The sequence below is a fragment of the Botrytis sinoallii genome, assembly GCF_014898435.1.
Source record: "Botrytis sinoallii strain Bc 23 chromosome Unknown BSIN_035, whole genome shotgun sequence".
Taxonomy (NCBI): Eukaryota; Fungi; Ascomycota; class Leotiomycetes; order Helotiales; family Sclerotiniaceae; genus Botrytis; species Botrytis sinoallii.
In genome coordinates this window covers 198,022-214,922 of record NW_024066062.1, presented here as the reverse complement: position 1 = coordinate 214,922, position 16,901 = coordinate 198,022, and the positions used below count along the sequence as shown (strand labels likewise).

General features: G+C 43.3%; 5 protein-coding genes across 5 annotated transcripts; 3 read left to right on the top strand and 2 right to left on the bottom strand.

Annotated features, from left to right (window-relative positions):
• Nucleotides 1–466: 466 nt before the first annotated feature.
• EAF02_011759 (uncharacterized protein) lies at nt 467–2,483 on the top strand. The gene is made up of 4 exons (XM_038907806.1): nt 467–597; nt 719–828; nt 880–1,650; nt 1,720–2,483. The coding sequence occupies exons 1-4, from the start codon at nt 584–586 to the stop codon at nt 1,980–1,982; spliced, it is 1,158 nt and encodes a 385-aa protein (XP_038752450.1). The 5' UTR covers nt 467–583; the 3' UTR covers nt 1,983–2,483.
• Nucleotides 2,484–4,445: 1,962 nt separating this feature from the next.
• On the bottom strand, nt 4,446–5,708 carry EAF02_011758 (uncharacterized protein; the record flags this gene model as incomplete). Its single annotated transcript, XM_038907805.1, has 1 exon — nt 4,446–5,708. The coding sequence occupies one exon, from the start codon at nt 5,706–5,708 to the stop codon at nt 4,446–4,448; it is 1,263 nt and encodes a 420-aa protein (XP_038752449.1).
• A 622-nt stretch (nt 5,709–6,330) lies between these two features.
• On the bottom strand, nt 6,331–8,060 carry EAF02_011757 (uncharacterized protein; the record flags this gene model as incomplete). Its single annotated transcript, XM_038907804.1, has 3 exons — nt 6,331–7,253; nt 7,308–7,622; nt 7,688–8,060. 3 exons carry the CDS (start codon nt 8,058–8,060, stop codon nt 6,331–6,333), a joined length of 1,611 nt encoding a protein of 536 aa, XP_038752448.1.
• Nucleotides 8,061–10,070: 2,010 nt separating this feature from the next.
• On the top strand, nt 10,071–14,131 carry EAF02_011756 (uncharacterized protein). The gene is made up of 2 exons (XM_038907803.1): nt 10,071–11,134; nt 11,210–14,131. The coding sequence occupies exons 1-2, from the start codon at nt 11,070–11,072 to the stop codon at nt 14,004–14,006; spliced, it is 2,862 nt and encodes a 953-aa protein (XP_038752447.1). The 5' UTR covers nt 10,071–11,069; the 3' UTR covers nt 14,007–14,131.
• Nucleotides 14,132–14,859: 728 nt separating this feature from the next.
• Nucleotides 14,860–16,176, top strand: EAF02_011755 (uncharacterized protein; the record flags this gene model as incomplete). The annotated part of the gene is made up of 1 exon (XM_038907802.1): nt 14,860–16,176. One exon carries the CDS (start codon nt 14,860–14,862, stop codon nt 16,174–16,176), a length of 1,317 nt encoding a protein of 438 aa, XP_038752446.1.
• Nucleotides 16,177–16,901: the final 725 nt, after the last annotated feature.

Here is a 16,901-nt window from a genome sequence, read left to right as displayed (position 1 = left end):
AAGCTTTCATCCTTTTCCATGCAACTAACGAAGGATGTTCCTGAGCTAATCTGCTTGGAAACACAATTTACTAAACCTAATTTCATATTAGTCTTTGGCGCAGTAGATCAGCCCAGTGGAAGAAATCATCCTCAAACAAACGGGTTTTTTCCTTTGGTATACTTTCACTTAATATTAATCTTCACTTCACCCCCAAAGACTAAATTGCCGTAGATTTTATTCTTTTCCTCTTCATTTTTGGTTGTAAATTAATTACTCGTATATAAAACAAAACCATCAAAGTTCCCCCACGATCTTCCATAATACGAAACGAGTAATTGCACCAGAGTTTGGGAAATTGTGGCAGATTACTAGGTAGATTCCTTTCGCCAAACTTGAAGCCGGGTCGTGTTTAGGGGTCGAAGCGTGTTGTAAAATGAGTGTAAGTCCATAGTTTCACTTTCGTATCCTCGAGGTTTCAATCCCACGACAAGAGACCTCTCATTCTGCGATCTCTTCATTTGTGATATACATTTCAATTGAAAAGTTCTTGGAAGAAAAGATCAAATAATAAAATTACTCTGGAAGCAATTTACTAATAATCATGGCACAGTACGGGTTAGTTATTCACCTTCCACTCCATCATCCCCTATCAACGACCAGAAACAATTCACGACTGGATTTGCGAACTTGCGACGATGGACACACTTAGATCCTAATACTAACCAGAATCATGCAGAAATAATTACGGCGGTGGTCAAAACCCGTATGCTCAACAAAATTCACCAGGCTATCCTCAATCGCCTCAATACGACAATGGAGCAGCCATGGGACGAGACTCTTATGGTGGTGAGCATTCCTGATCACACAACGACTATCATCCCATTAACATCAGAGTAGGACAAAATGTTGAGATGGCATCCTTAGCACAGAACGGAAGTCAGCCTGGAGAACAATATGATCCCAATGCTATTCTCAACCGATGTCGCCAAATCGACGTTGAAATCGACAATACTGCGCGAGGTATTGGAGCACTGGAAGCACTACGTGGTCGAATCAATAGGGAGGTTGATCAAGGCGGTATCACCAGAGACCTCGAGGATATTTCAGCCCAAACCATGGCGTCTCAGCGAGATATCATCGAAGAGCTTCGAAAAACCAAACTCATGCCAGATGCTGGGAGCGACATGAATACCAAACAAATCGGCAGAGTGCAACGCAAACTCAAGAAGACCATGGAAGAATTCAACGCGAAAGAGCAACTGATTAAGAATGCAGTTCGTGATCAAATGAGAAGAGAATATCGTATTGTCAACGCAGACGCCACCGACGAGGAGGTTGCTGCTGCTGTACCGGATTCAGAGCCCCAACAAATGTTTCAACAAGCTTTGATGACAAGCAACAGACAGGGGCAAGCCAATACGACTTTGAATGCTGTCAGAGATCGAAACGCTGCTATCAAGAAGATTGAGCAAGATATTATACAAATCGCAGAACTGTTCTCACAGATGGAGAACCTGGTTGTACAACAAGAAGCTGCTGTGGTCAACATTGAAATGAAGGGCGAAGAAGTTGTCGAGAATATGGATAAGGGAGTTCAACAAATTGATACGGCAATTGTCAGTGCGAGATCAAGAAATAGAAAGAAGTGGTATTGCTTAGGTCTTGTTGGTATGTATCCCTTGCATCTCCTCCCATCCCTTACTTTAATCTTCCAATCACTAACGTAACATTTTACAGTCATCATTGTTGCCATTATCGCAATCGTCTTAGCTGTACACTTCACCAGTAACACATCAAACGACAATACCAAACCTGCTGCCAAGAGAGCGGTTATTCCAGGTACCGACTTCACTACATCAGATAGACTTGTCGTACCAGGAGCGAGCTTCGTAGAATCAAGAATGGTGGTTGCAGGCAAGGATTGGAGTGAAGAAAAGGCAGTTGTTCCAGGTGCGGACTTCACACCTGTGGTTAGAAAGTGGAAGAAATTCATCGCATGAGTGGGATGAATTTTCGAATGAGAGGGAAATGATGTTTGTATATGGCAGGCCCAGTTGCGCTCTTGATGTTTCGATTTTCTTTTGTCTTTTCTGCGAATATGCATGTGGTACTGAACTCATATCAAATGAGCTGTGCATAAATAAGATTTGGGCGTATATGATGACTTTCCAGTTCAAGGACTGAAGAAGAGTAGGAAAGGGGAAAATTGTCCTTTCTAACACAAGCACGTTGAGATGAGACGTGCCTCGATACAAAACATTTCTTTGTGTAAGAATAATAGGTTCATATGGGAGGAAAAATTATATACCATACTTTACTTTACTTTTCTCTAGTTGCAACAACCATCATGTTGCGTTCATTCGCTTCGTTTGATATAGGGGTTGGGGAGTTCTCCGTTTCCTTAGTTTTGAGAGGAGAGGGTGGGATTGATGTTTATATAGAATATTGTAGTGTTGCTTTTAATATACGGTAGCGTTTTGTAATGAATCTTAACTGAAATTTATCTGAAGTTTGGTTATGCTTGTTTTGTGGGTTTGTGTCCTCGAGAGATGAATAGCTTGGTATTGTATCTGCTGTTTTGGTGTTGGATGAGAGGCCCTACTTGTGAGTTTAGTTTTTTGTGTTTCAAGTTGTTGTGTTTTTTTTGCCTAGGCTTTGATCATCTTGTTTCACTCGTACTCGTTCTTAGACTTACGGATTCATTGCATTGCATTGCATTGCATTGCATTGCTTCATCTCATCTCATCTCGTCCATCTAATACTTTCCTACTCTTCACATAATCTACCTATACAGTTCTTCAACTTTTACATTTCTGTTGTATCTCACACATTATATCTCACATGTTTATACACCTCCCTCTATATTTCTTTACTTCATCCCTCCACCCAATCATTCCATTTACTCACTTTCCATTCTCAAGTCTTCACCCCCCTCTTCTCTTTTTATCTCTTAACTCGAAACATTGGATAAGCTGGCTGTTTACCTGGACACCGAGTAGATGTTCACTCCTCGCTACTCGCTAATCATCTATCTACAGCACATACAGCGTATTCACTCACACACCCCCTCGGTTAATCCGAATTAATTCACCCATCTGAATCCCCTCGGTTATCTGACTGTTAATAGTCCCTTCCAAGGTTATTTTCGATGTCACATTCACTATCAAATGTATTAAAAAAAGGGGGGTGGATGGATGCGAGATGTGAGGAAGAGATAGGAATTTGTATTACCTACCTAGGTATGTATAGGTATACCTCCATGATCCTCCTATATCTACAATTCTCTTCATCTCATTGCTATCTCATCGCCTTTTCTTTTTTCAATTCATTTTTTGAGTGATCTGTTTCGTTGGTTTGTTACTTATCTTCATTTTTACGGTTGTTGTTGTTGTTGGATTTTTGGTTAGACGATGTATTGTATTCGTCTCATGATATTTCATCCCATCTCATCCCACCCCTTTACTTTTTCTTTATAAAACCCTCATCTCTATCCAATTATCCTCCTTCAACCATTATCCACACCCTTCATTCCACTTTCAACCACGGTAGCACTACCATCAGTATTACCCTCTTCGACTTACCATCCCCTTCCCAATCTCCCCCATGTCCACCCCAAATCTAGATCCAAGTCCCACTCCCCCTTTCACTCTCACTCTCACTCCCACTCTCACTCCCACTCTCCCATTCCCATCCCTCCTAATATCAACCTCCAAGTCCCACTCCCACTCCCACTCCACATACACCTAGGTACGTAGATAGATAAAAATACATCCCCATCTAACCTCCCCTCCCACCCACCCACCTACCCACCTCCTTCCGATATGCATTCTCTCCAGAACCTACCACTTACTTACTTAAAACCCACCATCATCTTATTAGGTACTTTGATGATTTCCACTTATATATGTACTTAACAAATCACTTACCACTTCATCTCGTCTCATCTCATCTCATCTCATGTTACTTCCCTCTAAACACAACAATGTATCATACTCACGGGATTCCATCATATCACATCGCATCACCCATAATTACAATCGAGGTATAATGATTCAAACCAAAGTAATCCATGCACGAAATTAACCAATATAAATTATCTCAGTCCATTTCCGCTATGAGTACCGCTTAAACCTTTCCTTCCAGAACAAACATTAAGAGCTAAACCAACCGTCGTGTCCGTCAATTCCCATACCTAACATACTAATCTGATACCTCGCTCCATGTCCTCCCGATCCCGCCTCGCTTAAACCTTAATGTCATGTCTATTTACCATGAAATATTAATATGATATTGCGCCTATGATATACGCCTATGATAATCCGTATCATGCTATGCCGTGCTGTACCGTGTCATTGTGTTACCATGTCGTAAATGTACGTATTAGTTAATATATGCAACTCCACCTGTCCCAAAACCTTTCCGCCCGCCCAAAGTAAAAATCCATTCGTATCCGGTCTTAGATATCAAGAAGCTTCAAATGCTTCTCCATCTACCTCCCGCTCTCTCTGCTCTTCTTCCGCTGACTGCAATCCAGCTATCGCCATATCTCGTTCTTCGTCTCGTTCTTCATCTGCTTCTTCTCCATCAAAGTTGTTCAAACCCGTCTCTCCCATATCCCAACCCACACCACCAATAACCTTACGTAGAATGTCCATCCGTTTATCGAATCCCTCAAGTATTTTGTCCAAATCCAAATTCGCAATCTCTTTTTCATTCATCTCGTTGATTTCCTTTCCTTTCCCCTTCTCCCGACTGCCACTCAACTCCTTGTCCCCTTTATGAACGGGTATTCCCACCCCATCAATCCTCAACATCAATCCACCTCCCTTCTCCTTCTTCTCTCCGCCCTCCTCACCCACACTTTCAAAAATCGGTGCTTTCCCAATCTCACATCCCATAACCTGCCATTTGTCACTCAGACTTTGTGCTCTGACTACTCTATCTCCCGTTTCGTTCATATCGATAATGACAACTCTTTCCTCTCTCTGTTTCACCTGTGGATCCTTGTTTTCCTTCTTCGTTGCTACTATTGATTTTGAGCTTGAGCTCGAGTCCGAGGTTCTTAATTCCCCAGAACTCTTGTTGGTCATGGAATTACTATTTGAAGTATCTGTGTTTGACGCATCCGGTAAACTTCTCAAACAAGCCTCTTTCAATTCCTCACAATCCTCATCATCCGAAAATATATAATGGATCTTACACGGATGGTGTGTCGTTGGCGTTTTCGGACTTCCATCTCCATCCTCAACTCCCATAGTCGAATCTGTAATCAATGTGAAGTATCCAGCGAAAGAAGTAACTTCTTCTCTAGGCATCTGCGAGCCATCTTGTGAGTCAGATGGTTGTTGAATATGTACTAAAGGATCTGCGACATGCGGAGGATATTCTGGCATCTCGGGGAATGGTTCTCCATATGTGTATAATTCTTCTGCAGTAGGTGAAACGAGCCGACGTTGGTTATCGGGAGAGATATTTCGGGTATTTCTAAGAGAACTAGTCTCTTCAGCAGTAGATGAAGCAGATGATCGATGGTCTTCAGCAGAAAGATGTCGAGCCTCTCTTGGCGAAACAGAATATCTAGCTTCCTGCGGAGAATTTGACAGATACTGAGGATTCTGTGGAGAACTAGATATCGAAATGTTTCGAGGAGAAGTGGAGATACGAAGTGTGTGATCCTGAGCTCGAGAGGGTTGAGGATCAAGAGAATCGGGTTCATTTGTAGACATGATGGATGGATGTATACTTGACTCTCCCGTTTGCGTGCAGTTGCGTTTTGTTGGGAAAGATGACGGAGAGGCGGGCTTGGAGTAGTTGTGTGATGATGGATATTGGTTAGCAAGTTGTCTTGGTATAGTTGTGCATATGCCGTGCAATGTGATCGCGGGGATTCTTGATAATTACAAGATCTTTAATAAATTACGAAGAGTTGCGAGAAAGGTTGGAGCTTGAGCTCCGGATGATTGATTGATAGACGCATTATCGATGGCTTGGCGTGCGTCTTATCTTATCGACACGTGATCGCAGATGAGGATCTAGACCTCTTCATACGATTAATAAAGCAGACTTCACTTTGCAACTACATTTGAACTGATACTTGAAGAGTATATTTCTCTATTCCATATTTGATCTTCCTATTAAACTAAATACCTCTCCTGCTATGCTCAATATAAACACCTCGAGCATATATATCCATCCATCAATGCCATCGCTTCCAAAAAAAGACTCTTTGCGCCAAATATAATATCCGCTTTCGTATTGCTTCGTAAAATTACACAAGGCTGTGTAAGTATATAATATACAATGTATTTTGCTTATGTATTGCGTCCGCTTCTTATCGTCAAAAGTCTATCAAACTAGAAGAGTAAAGATACCACCCCCAACAGCAACCATTGTTATAGCGAAACCACCAACGAAAACTCTAGCCCATTCAAACGGAGCAGGACCTCCTGATCCGGCAGATTTTTTCGACGAGCTAGTCGCCGATGATGTAGACGTAAATCCATCCTCAGCATTCAATCCCGTGGCAGTGGGATTGTACGTTGCTGCTTGACCAGTTCCAGTTGCAGTCGGTGTTACACCAACTCTTGGAATTCCAGAAGCTGTCTGTGTGACAGCTTCTTCATTTGGTGCACTCGATGCACTTGGGATAGCTGCACCTGCGCTTGCGAACGGTACGATATTGGATCCAGTAGCGTCAAAATCGGTTTGGGCAAGTCCAATTCTGTTATTTTCGAGATCGTAGACAGCGTATGCTGATCTCAGGAACGTATCACCAAAAAGCGTGGGGTTTGAACCGGCGGCTTGAATACCGAGTTGACAAGCTGGGTCACCATTGTCGTAAGTTGGTGTACGACCATCGCTTGTAGTGAGAGGTAATACGAGTTGTGATACATCCACCTTGATGGTGGGACCACCCACTCCCCCAAAACCGTAGTTTATGCTACCAGTCTTCTTGGCTAGAGCACATGGAACTACTACCGCCCCAAGTTGTTGAGAGACTGTTGCTCCAAGTTCTTCAAAAACAATAGCTGCAACGTCATCAGGTAGAAGGGTAATGGTGGTTCCAGAATCGAGGATTGCTGGGCGAGCAAAATTGGTAGGGGTCAATTGATCAGTTCCAGATGAGGATTGAACTGAGAGAGAAGTCCAAGCTACAGTAAAGGATGTTACTGATCCTCCACGAGAACTTGGGTAGACATTGACTGTGACTAAATCACCAACATATTTCTCTGTATCAATACCGCCGAACAATATTGAGCCAGTACTTGATTCTGTCTAGACATCAGCTCTGTTCTCATAATGATTCCGTGAAGGGTATAACTTACGTAAATCATCCAACCACAAGCTATAGGCATTTGTTTTGATCAATCCTGAAGAGACCATTACATTCGGTAAGTTTGGGTACGTAGTCCCATTTCCAGTCTGGATATTTGCTTCGGAGCTGTTGTACCCAATACCCATAATTCCAATTGAGATAGAGGTATCCGTAGCCAAACCCATCGTGAAACCTTTAACAGTTGCTCCACCAATCGAGAATGTATCTTGGAAATAATCTCCAGTGGATCCAGTTCCATCTACATATGAAATGTTGAAAGCATCTTGGTCTACGTCGAGAAAAGTCTTGGACGCAGAATAATCAACTAAAGGATGTTAGCAAGCCTTCATGATAAAATTTACTTTACTTTAGAAGTATAGATATACGCACAACTTCCACCCGGACATCCCCCATTTCTAGTATCCTCACATATTCTCGCACTCGAACTCGGCACCCAAACATCAGAACTACCCGTATCGATTTGTAAACTCAGTGCCTGTGCCGGTGTCCCCACTGTAACATTTGCATAATACAATCCACTAGTCACAGCATTTCCTAGATTGGCCGTAACTGTATCTGCCCTTTCTGCAACTCGCATCACCTCTCCCATACCTCGTCGCTGGAGGTATTGTTGACGCCTTTGTAATTGTTCTGCTTCATTGGCATGATTTTTGGCGATTGACATTTGAACGGTGTTTGCACCTGCAGAGCTCAAAAGCGAAGAGCTCAGCAGTAAACTTGTGAGTATTGTAGACCCCGCCATGTTTGCGGTATTTGAGGTATTATCGATAGAAAGAAGATGGCGGAAGAGAAGGTGTGGGAGGTCGAGGAGGAGGTCGAGGAGGAGGAAGAGGAGGAAGATAAAAGGCAAATTCGTGAATGGCCAAGGGAAAGAAAGAAGATCGAGGCTGGAAATGAGTGAATCGTATTTATTTTCTTTCGTCACAGCGGCTGATGGCGAGGTGGAGTATGATAGTATTGTAAATTGTACCGTGGTTTCCTTGTCCCTCTATCGTGATTGGATCATTTGAGGGCAACTAGGTTGAGACGGCAGCACTATCCTCTTCCAAGGTCCCGTACTAGGCAGCCAGCAAAGTAAGCTTTGATAGCTGTGGTAGCTTTCTTTCCTTAAATCAAGGTTAATTCAACCCAAAGTCAACCCAAAGTCCTTGTTTAGTGCAAAGTCAATGGGATGGGCCAGTTCGGGAAGGAAACGGGAAAAGCCCAAGACGGCAGAAGATCTTGGAATATTAGTAATAATGTTCTCTGGTGTACCAGTTATTTGTATTTGAAATTTTGAATAGATGATAAGATTAATGAAATTGAATGGGTGAGGAAATCTAGATTTCCAAATTTCAAGAAGGAGCCGTATCGTTTAATTGGACCGTTCCATACAATCTCTCTCATTGGGGGTGTACAATACTGGGTACAATTGTGACCTCTCTCATGTACCTAGGTCGGTAGGTGTTGATTGTAAGATTACAATGGGGGCGGAAGATCTTCTATTGAAATCGTACGTAGGTATTTATGCACGCAATCTGATACCCAAAAAGTAACAAAAAAGATAAAAAAATCAGGACCCTAGATTTCATTGAGACGATGTCATTGAAAATTGTGTTTTGATGGAGAGACTCAATAATAAGTATCTTTATCTTTTCCTTTCTTTCATTTCATCTGTTCACAGGCAGTCTCTATCTAGTATCGACTATCTAGACACTCGTAGGTAAATTCCCAAATAGAAAACATCCAAACTTTTACTCCTTTATTCTTCCGCCTCCCCAGCCATCATGAATGATGTGATGCAGCGTTCCAGATTTTGAAAGAGGCGCTTTGTAAAACGGGAACCAAAGAAACCTGTCCGTATAGCCAAGATTTGAGACTCGTTGTCACTCCGTAATGGTTTTCCCGTTTCTAAAGGGAGATGTAGGGCTTAGAATATCCAATCAAATATGATGACTACTCTCCACGTCCTGGCATTCCTATTCCTTTCGTCCAAATACACTCAGCTAGCTGAACACAAATTAGTTCTCCGCATAGAGATACATTCCGCCACCAGTCATGTCGTACGCAATCACACGGTCGTGATCTTCCCCAAGTAACAAGCCGTTGCAGTTTACCCCAGCAAACCATACCACATATAGCATGGGACTATTTTGATACGCTCATTCATTCCGTCACAACATTTGATGTATCACCAGATCAACGACATTGTTAACAGCTCTACCAGGATTCTTTATTTTGCCCCTCGACCCTCAAAACCCCCCGATTAATCGGCAACTAGCCGTGCACTGCCTTCTCCCAAAAAGGGTTATGAAAAAGGCTTGGCGAAAGCTTGTAATGAAAGGAAATTGTGTGAGTGCGGCGGTTAAGTGAGACCCTTCCACAGATAACACCGTTATGAATAGCTTTGATGAGAAGTATTATTCGATGGGTGACTGATAATACAAGTGCCTACCTCATATCATGTATCATCCCAGATGTTGAAGAGTCCAATAGCCGATTTCACTCGGTGAAAGGGAAAGGGGTGACAAAAGAGATTGTCATCGAATATCTGATGGACATCACTATGTTTTGATTGTTGGCGGCCACGGGAAGTAAGCTGAGTTCAGGCTTGGGTCCTGGTTCGAGGGGCAGCGGCGGCAGTTGTAGGGGTCGAGGTATGTTTTGGTTCTATCATATACCTCCAGCTAGGCAATCGAGGCAATGAATCTTACCATGCGGCTGTGCAGTTGTAGGTACTGGTGACGTGTGTGACTTCATGATGCTACTCGATAGTTCTTTGTCTTTGAGGGATTTATCAATCCCGTAGATTCCTGAGGCAGTTTGAAAATGTGCTACTTATCAGATATCAACAGACTGTGTGAGGAGAGTACTAGCAGCTCTTGTGTTCTCATGCGTTGCGTTCAAATCTCAGTACTTCCTCGCACGCTGAAGGAAACATTCTGCGATTGGTATAATTCGCTCTTAGCTGGAGGGTGTATGGCTGGCCTCATACTTTTAGATGGCAAATTGGGAGGACTTCATTGCATTTGATATCACATGACAATCCTGCTGGAAGTGCACAAGTATTCAAGAAAAATGAATACTATACGCCCTCTACGATACGGACTTCATACTTGACATGCTAAGAACTGTGGAATACGTCGAGAACAGAGTGGAATTGGAGGTTTGTGGGTGTGAGGTAGAGAATGGCATCTGAATCACCTTGCGTCTCTACTCGATTCTTCTGTAGGTTCAACCTCCAGTGCGAATTTATAAACTTATCCCTCCGCTACTATTCGAATTAGGATGGGCCCATGTATTGTGGGAATAATAGAACAACTTTCTTTTGGTTTTGATAAAGCCCAGGAACTATTCTCGATAGGAATTATTGAGTGATACTCGAAAAACGAAAGAGTATATGCAATACAAAATATTGTCTAATATGTACACAGCAAAGGCAGATTCTGTTGGTATCCTTTTGGAATTGAACTGCGAAATCGACGGTAGAAATGATGAAGCCCGTGAATAAACATGTCCAATAGCTTTTCCCCTCAACTGATAGAGCCAGAGAGACGGAAATGAGATTTCTAACGCACTTTATGAATCCTTTACTGAGAATGGAATATGTGAGACTCTTGGAGAGATCTCGAGGAGGGTTGGTCCAAAAATATCAGCCTTGTATATTAGGCTCGAATTCTAGACTTATCCAGTTTCAACTTTCCAGCTCGCTCTCCATAGCAAAGCTCAATTCAGAAACTCTCAAAGGAAAAGAGGCCATGGACAAGCGAAGATGTCAATTCGCCCTTCTGTCAAATCATGGTCTTCGACTTTAAGACTACCTAAATCTTCTTTTCCGTAAGCAAATCTTTGGTTTGGCTAGTCAATTGTTAATTATTTTTTCGAACCACCAATTGACTATAACAACATCAGTCCTCGACCTCTCCCTGCAGAGCAACCAAAATACCTTCAACGATGCTCCGATCATCTTTACAAATGGCAAAGCCATGAAAGATCTTCTAAGAAGCCGTTTGTTCTTCATGATGGTCCTCCATACGCCAACGGACCTCTTCATGTGGGACATGCTGTAAATAAACTCTTGAAGGATATTATTTGTCGAACCAAGCTTCAACAGGGTCGCCGAGTTGTGTGGGTTCCAGGATGGGATTGCCATGGTCTTCCGATCGAGATCAAGGCTCTTGAGCAAGAACGCGAGAAGAATAAAGATGGTGGAGGGGTATTGGATGCCATTGGAATTCGAAAAGCTGCTCGGAGCCTAGCAAGCAAAACCGTAAAAGAACATATGAAAGGCTTCCGGGAATGGGGAGTTATGGCAGATTGGGATAAGGCCTGGAAGACGATGGACAAGACATTCGAAACCAAACAACTTGCAGTTTTTCAGGAAATGGTCAAGAAAGGCCTCATTTTTCGACGTTACAAACCGGTATATTGGTCACCTTCATCACGGACAGCTCTTGCGGAAGCGGAGCTCGAGTACAACAACGAACATATTTCGACGTCTGCTTATATCAAATTTCCTATCACGAACATTTCCAACGAACTAAAGGACATTATCCCCAATTTGAATAAACTTTCGGCATTGATATGGACTACTACACCGTGGACCCTTCCCGCAAATAGAGCCATTGCATTTCATCAAGATCTGACTTATTCTATTGTCAAATGTGACGACGAACACCTGATCATTGCCGATTCTAGAATCTCTGCACTACAAGAGTCATGTTTCAAAGATAAAGCCGTCGAGATTGTTCAACGAAATATACCTAACTCTGTCCTCAAAACTCTGACGTATACCAATCAACTTCGTGGCCAAAACTCTGATGTTCAACCCTTGATTCATGCCGATTTCGTATCGGCTGATTCTGGCACTGGACTGGTTCATTGCGCCCCTGGCCATGGTATGGATGATTATGAGGTTTGCACTCGTCTTGGTATAGAAGCTGTTGCTCCTGTGAATGATCTTGGCTGCTTTACCGATGCTGCTCTTCCTGACGATCCAAGTGCTTTGTCAGGTAAGTCGGTTTTAAATGATGGCAATATGGAGGTTCTGAAACTTCTTGGAGATCAAGTGCTATTCATATCAAAATACAAGCATAAGTATCCATACGATTGGCGAACAAAGCTTCCAGTCATTGTCAGAGCCACAGAACAGTGGTTTGCAGATGTTGGAGATGTCAAGAGTGTAGCTCTAGAAAGGTTAAACGATGTGTCATTCATCCCTCAAACCGGAAAGCAAAGATTAGAAAGCTTCATCAAGTCTAGGAGTGAATGGTGTATTTCGAGACAACGAGCTTGGGGGGTTCCAATACCTGCACTGTATGACGAAACTGGCACAGCCTTGTTAACTGATGCAAGTGTTGCACATATTCTATCTGTTATCGATGAACGAGGCATTGATGCATGGTGGTCAGATGCAGAGAACGATCCGGCATGGATTCCCGCCGGAATGAACGGTACATATCGACGAGGCAAAGATACTATGGATGTTTGGTTTGACAGTGGCACTAGTTGGTCGCAGACCGACCAACGTGCTGATGTCTACTCTGAAGGCACTGATCAACACAGAGGGTGGTTTCAATCAAGTCTATTAACTCACACCGCTGTTGCTGATAGTTCAGAGGCACCTTTCAAAACATTGATAACACACGGATTTACTCTTGATCAAAATGGCAAAAAAATGTCTAAATCAATTGGGAATACAATAGCACCAAGCCAAATAATGGATGGTTCCCTTCTTCCGCCTGTGAAGATAAAGAAGAAGGGCGGTAACATTTCTCAAGGACTGGGAGCTGATGCATTACGCTTATGGGTCGCCAGCAGCGATTATACTAAGGACCTTGTCATTGGTCAACCAGTTCTTGCGACTGTAAACTCCGCTTTACTAAAGTATCGAATCACCTTCAAAATGTTGCTCGGGTCAATGCATCAGAGTGCGAGGACTTCACCATTGACCAAACTGGACAAAATAGCTTTGGTACAATTGCGAACAGTCATGGCTGAAGTCGAGTCGGCTTATGATTCATACGAGTTTAACAAAGCTGTAAGTGCAATCAATCGATGGATTCACACAGACCTTTCCGCATTTTACCTTGAAGCTAGTAAGGATAGGCTTTACTGCGGTGACGGAGGAGGTGTCCTGGAAGAGATATTCCATGGTCTTCTGAAAATGTTAACTCCAATCACTCCTTGCCTTGTTGAAGAGGTTTGGAACCATCTGCCTGCCTGGATGGCTGCGGAAAACCCAGTTCATCCATTTCATCGTGAATTTCTTGATCCTATCATCTCTTCGAGTCGGCTCTCTGCCGAAGAATGTTCATTGATTGAGCAAGATATTCCATGGTTATTAAACGCACAGATTGCCATCAAGAGCGCACAAGAAGAGGCTCGCTCTGAAAAGATCATCGGGTCTTCTTTAGAATCATCCGTGTTGATAGATATGCCATCAAAAGGCCAGGAGATATTCAAGCGCTATGCAGATGAGCTAGAAAGTATCTTTGTTGTATCATCCGTGGAGTTCGGTAGCGATGTTAATAGAGGTGATTGGAAATTTTCCGCGAAGTTGAATCCACCAGGATGGCATAACCCGGATGACGCAGGAAAAGTATGGGTTCTACCTCCTAAGGACAAAAAGTGCCCTAGATGTTGGAGGTATGTAGCTCCAGTAGAGGATGAGCTTTGTAGGAGATGCGAAGATGCTATTGCTGTATAAGTGTTGTTTATGTACGAGTATGTCAATGAATAAAAGATACCCACTTCTCACACTGTCAACCGCATTCAACCATATGAGCTGTTCAAGCATTATTTATCAAAAAAATCCAACAATCCATCACAAAACGAATTGAACTTTCAAATATGATGGCGTTCCTTGATTCCTCTTCAGTTATATACACATGTATTTAAACATTTAGGAGCATAGGTTGGAACGTTTCGCGTGAATCTCATTTCCCGATGAAAATGGGGCCTGAGCCAGACTGGCCTGATGATGTTGGGGCCATGATGAACGGGCGCTTAGCGCTAATTTTATATCAAATAGGGTAGGTCATTGGGTTTTCACCGGGTGCACCGACCAATCGAGCTGGCCTCGAGCTGGCCTCTACGTAAACGAAATAAGGGGCGGGAATTGAGTATCCTTTCAAAGGACTTCTTTAACTCATTTCGCTTACGTAGAGATGGCCTGCTGTGGCGGTTTGTAACTGTTAACTAACGCTGATAGGTAGTTCTTATACAGTTCTTACTATTTGATATATTACTCCACATGTCACAGCCATCGGCCTCTTGTTGATGTATCTACGCAACTATAATCTGGTCTTGTGCTTGGAAATTGACCGTTTTGTTGAGGTGCATGAATTTAGGGGTCCATTGGTCTAGTCATGTTTTGATAGAGACTTGATTGACGTGAATACGGAGTGGCCGAACCATGAGAATTTAAACACTTTTGGGTACCCATATTTCGATTGTTGAAGGCATATATGAATGGGAGAGGGGATGTGCATGGTGGGGATATCTTCACTAAGTTTCAAATTACATTTCTTCATCATTCTCTGTGTCTTTACATATCCAGCATGCCAGAGGATAAAAATCGGGATAAAAAGCGCGATAAGAGGCGGGATACCAAAACTCTTTCCACCGTATATGAGAGTGACGATGAACGTAAACGTGAACGACGTGTTAGAAAGAGTGAAACTGGGACATCATCGCAATACGCCAGTTCTCATGCCACCACGTCAAGAAGTACAAAAGTTCCTTCTGAAGCATCCACAGCAAAAGAATCTCGAAGGGGACCACCCCCTTCTAAATCTGCGGGTCTTAGTTTCGTCGATCCAAACGCTCCTAGGTCTGCAGCGTCTGTAGCTCCCAGTATTACGAGCCTTAGTTCAAGAGGCCATAAGAGCGCCACTGTCGTGGGCAAAGAGGTAGCTAGGAGGGACCAGCTTTACGACATAGATGATTGGGAGGAACGCGAAGCTGCTGTTGAAAAGTTTCGTGCAAAAATGAAGCAGAAACAAGGATCCTTAGGTGACACAGAGAAGAGTGATAAAATCTCTGATTACGTTGATAAAACAATTGCTCGTGTGCCGAAAGATCGCGTGGCGGCGGCGGCTGCAGAACTATCTCGATACCAGGCTCCAAGTGAAAAGAGTTATACTCCAAGTGTGAAGAGTCATGCTTCTAAGGCGACACGGGACTCGCGGGACTCACGGACGACAAGTAGAACAAAGGACACACGGGACAGCAGGCATTCAAAAAGTGAGGTTCCTAGCAGTAGAGATTCCCATGGCAGGCGATCAACAGCAGACCGTAGGGACCGCGATAGAAGTCCCCGGAGGCATTACACTTCCACGACAATGATTGCTATCAGTGGCGATGCTAATGTAGCAATTCATGATCATGAACAAGGCACTTCAACTTACATCTCATCTAGTAGTGGAAAACATCATAATTCGCCTCGACCTGGCTACATACCTCACCCTAGCGATGCACGATACCGCGCTCCCTCCCTCCCGCAACCTCAACTCACGAGCCGTCCACGAATTGAAGAAGTGGGGTCCGTATCGGGAACTTCGTATGGTTCTGAAAGTACCGCCAAACCGCTACGTATCGGCAACGGACGTATCGGCAATGGCTCGACCGGAGATTGGCCATTTGAAAGTTCTGATTCGGGCGTTAAAACCATAACGGGCTCCGAAGCCTCAAGGTTGATGGGGAGACCTGCGTCTTCACGCGGTGGATACCCCGAATCTACTGGGCGCTCTCAAGGTTTGGAGCCGATTTATGAGATAAGGGAGCCTCGATGGGCAACGCAATCGGCGTCGGCTTCAAGTAAGCCAGCACCATCCCTGAGTAACTACGGTAGCCAATATGGTGGTAGCAAGCGGTAGCGTTAGCGAGCGGCGTTAGGGTATGCTTTGACAGATTTGATATTGCATGGAGATGAACGTAGTTTACATGAGCTAAAGATCTTGGGCTCATCTTGCGGGTACTTGTTATTGCATTTTTGGGGCGTTTTGATTTCGTTTATGGGTTTAGTTTTAGTTGATAGATCAGGCAGTTTAGTTAAAAATAGAAATCGGATTTTGAAATTTAGTATTGTAAAATATAGTTGTGATTTTTTGGATATTCTTCGACTATTCCCGGTGAGCGACGCATGTGCAATACGTGATGTAACTTAGTGTTTTTGATGTACCAATAAACTTTCTATTAGCTATTCGATGCAACTAGGAGTGTACTTAGACTGAATTGTCCTGCCATAGATGGTTGGAGTGGGTTATTAGCGCTAGGTAATAATGAGTTTGGATGTGTGATCTTTATCAGTTGTAAAATTGATATTGCCAGTAGGAAAAGATGGTCCTGTCATATTCTCCCTGCAGGTTCCTGCCCAAATAGTGAAGTTCGAAGAAAAAAATTGTTGAGATTATTGGCAAGTCAGGTGGCGAGCATGAAAGAGAACAGTGAGATAAGAGAGACAATTTCCACGGAAATTGTAGGACATTTTGTTATTGATGGGGATGGCCGTGGGAACGGAGACGGAAATGGTATATATGAGGATGAGTGGGGTATCGCGACGGCGAGGTTGGACTTGAAGTTGGGGAAAGAGAAGATCATG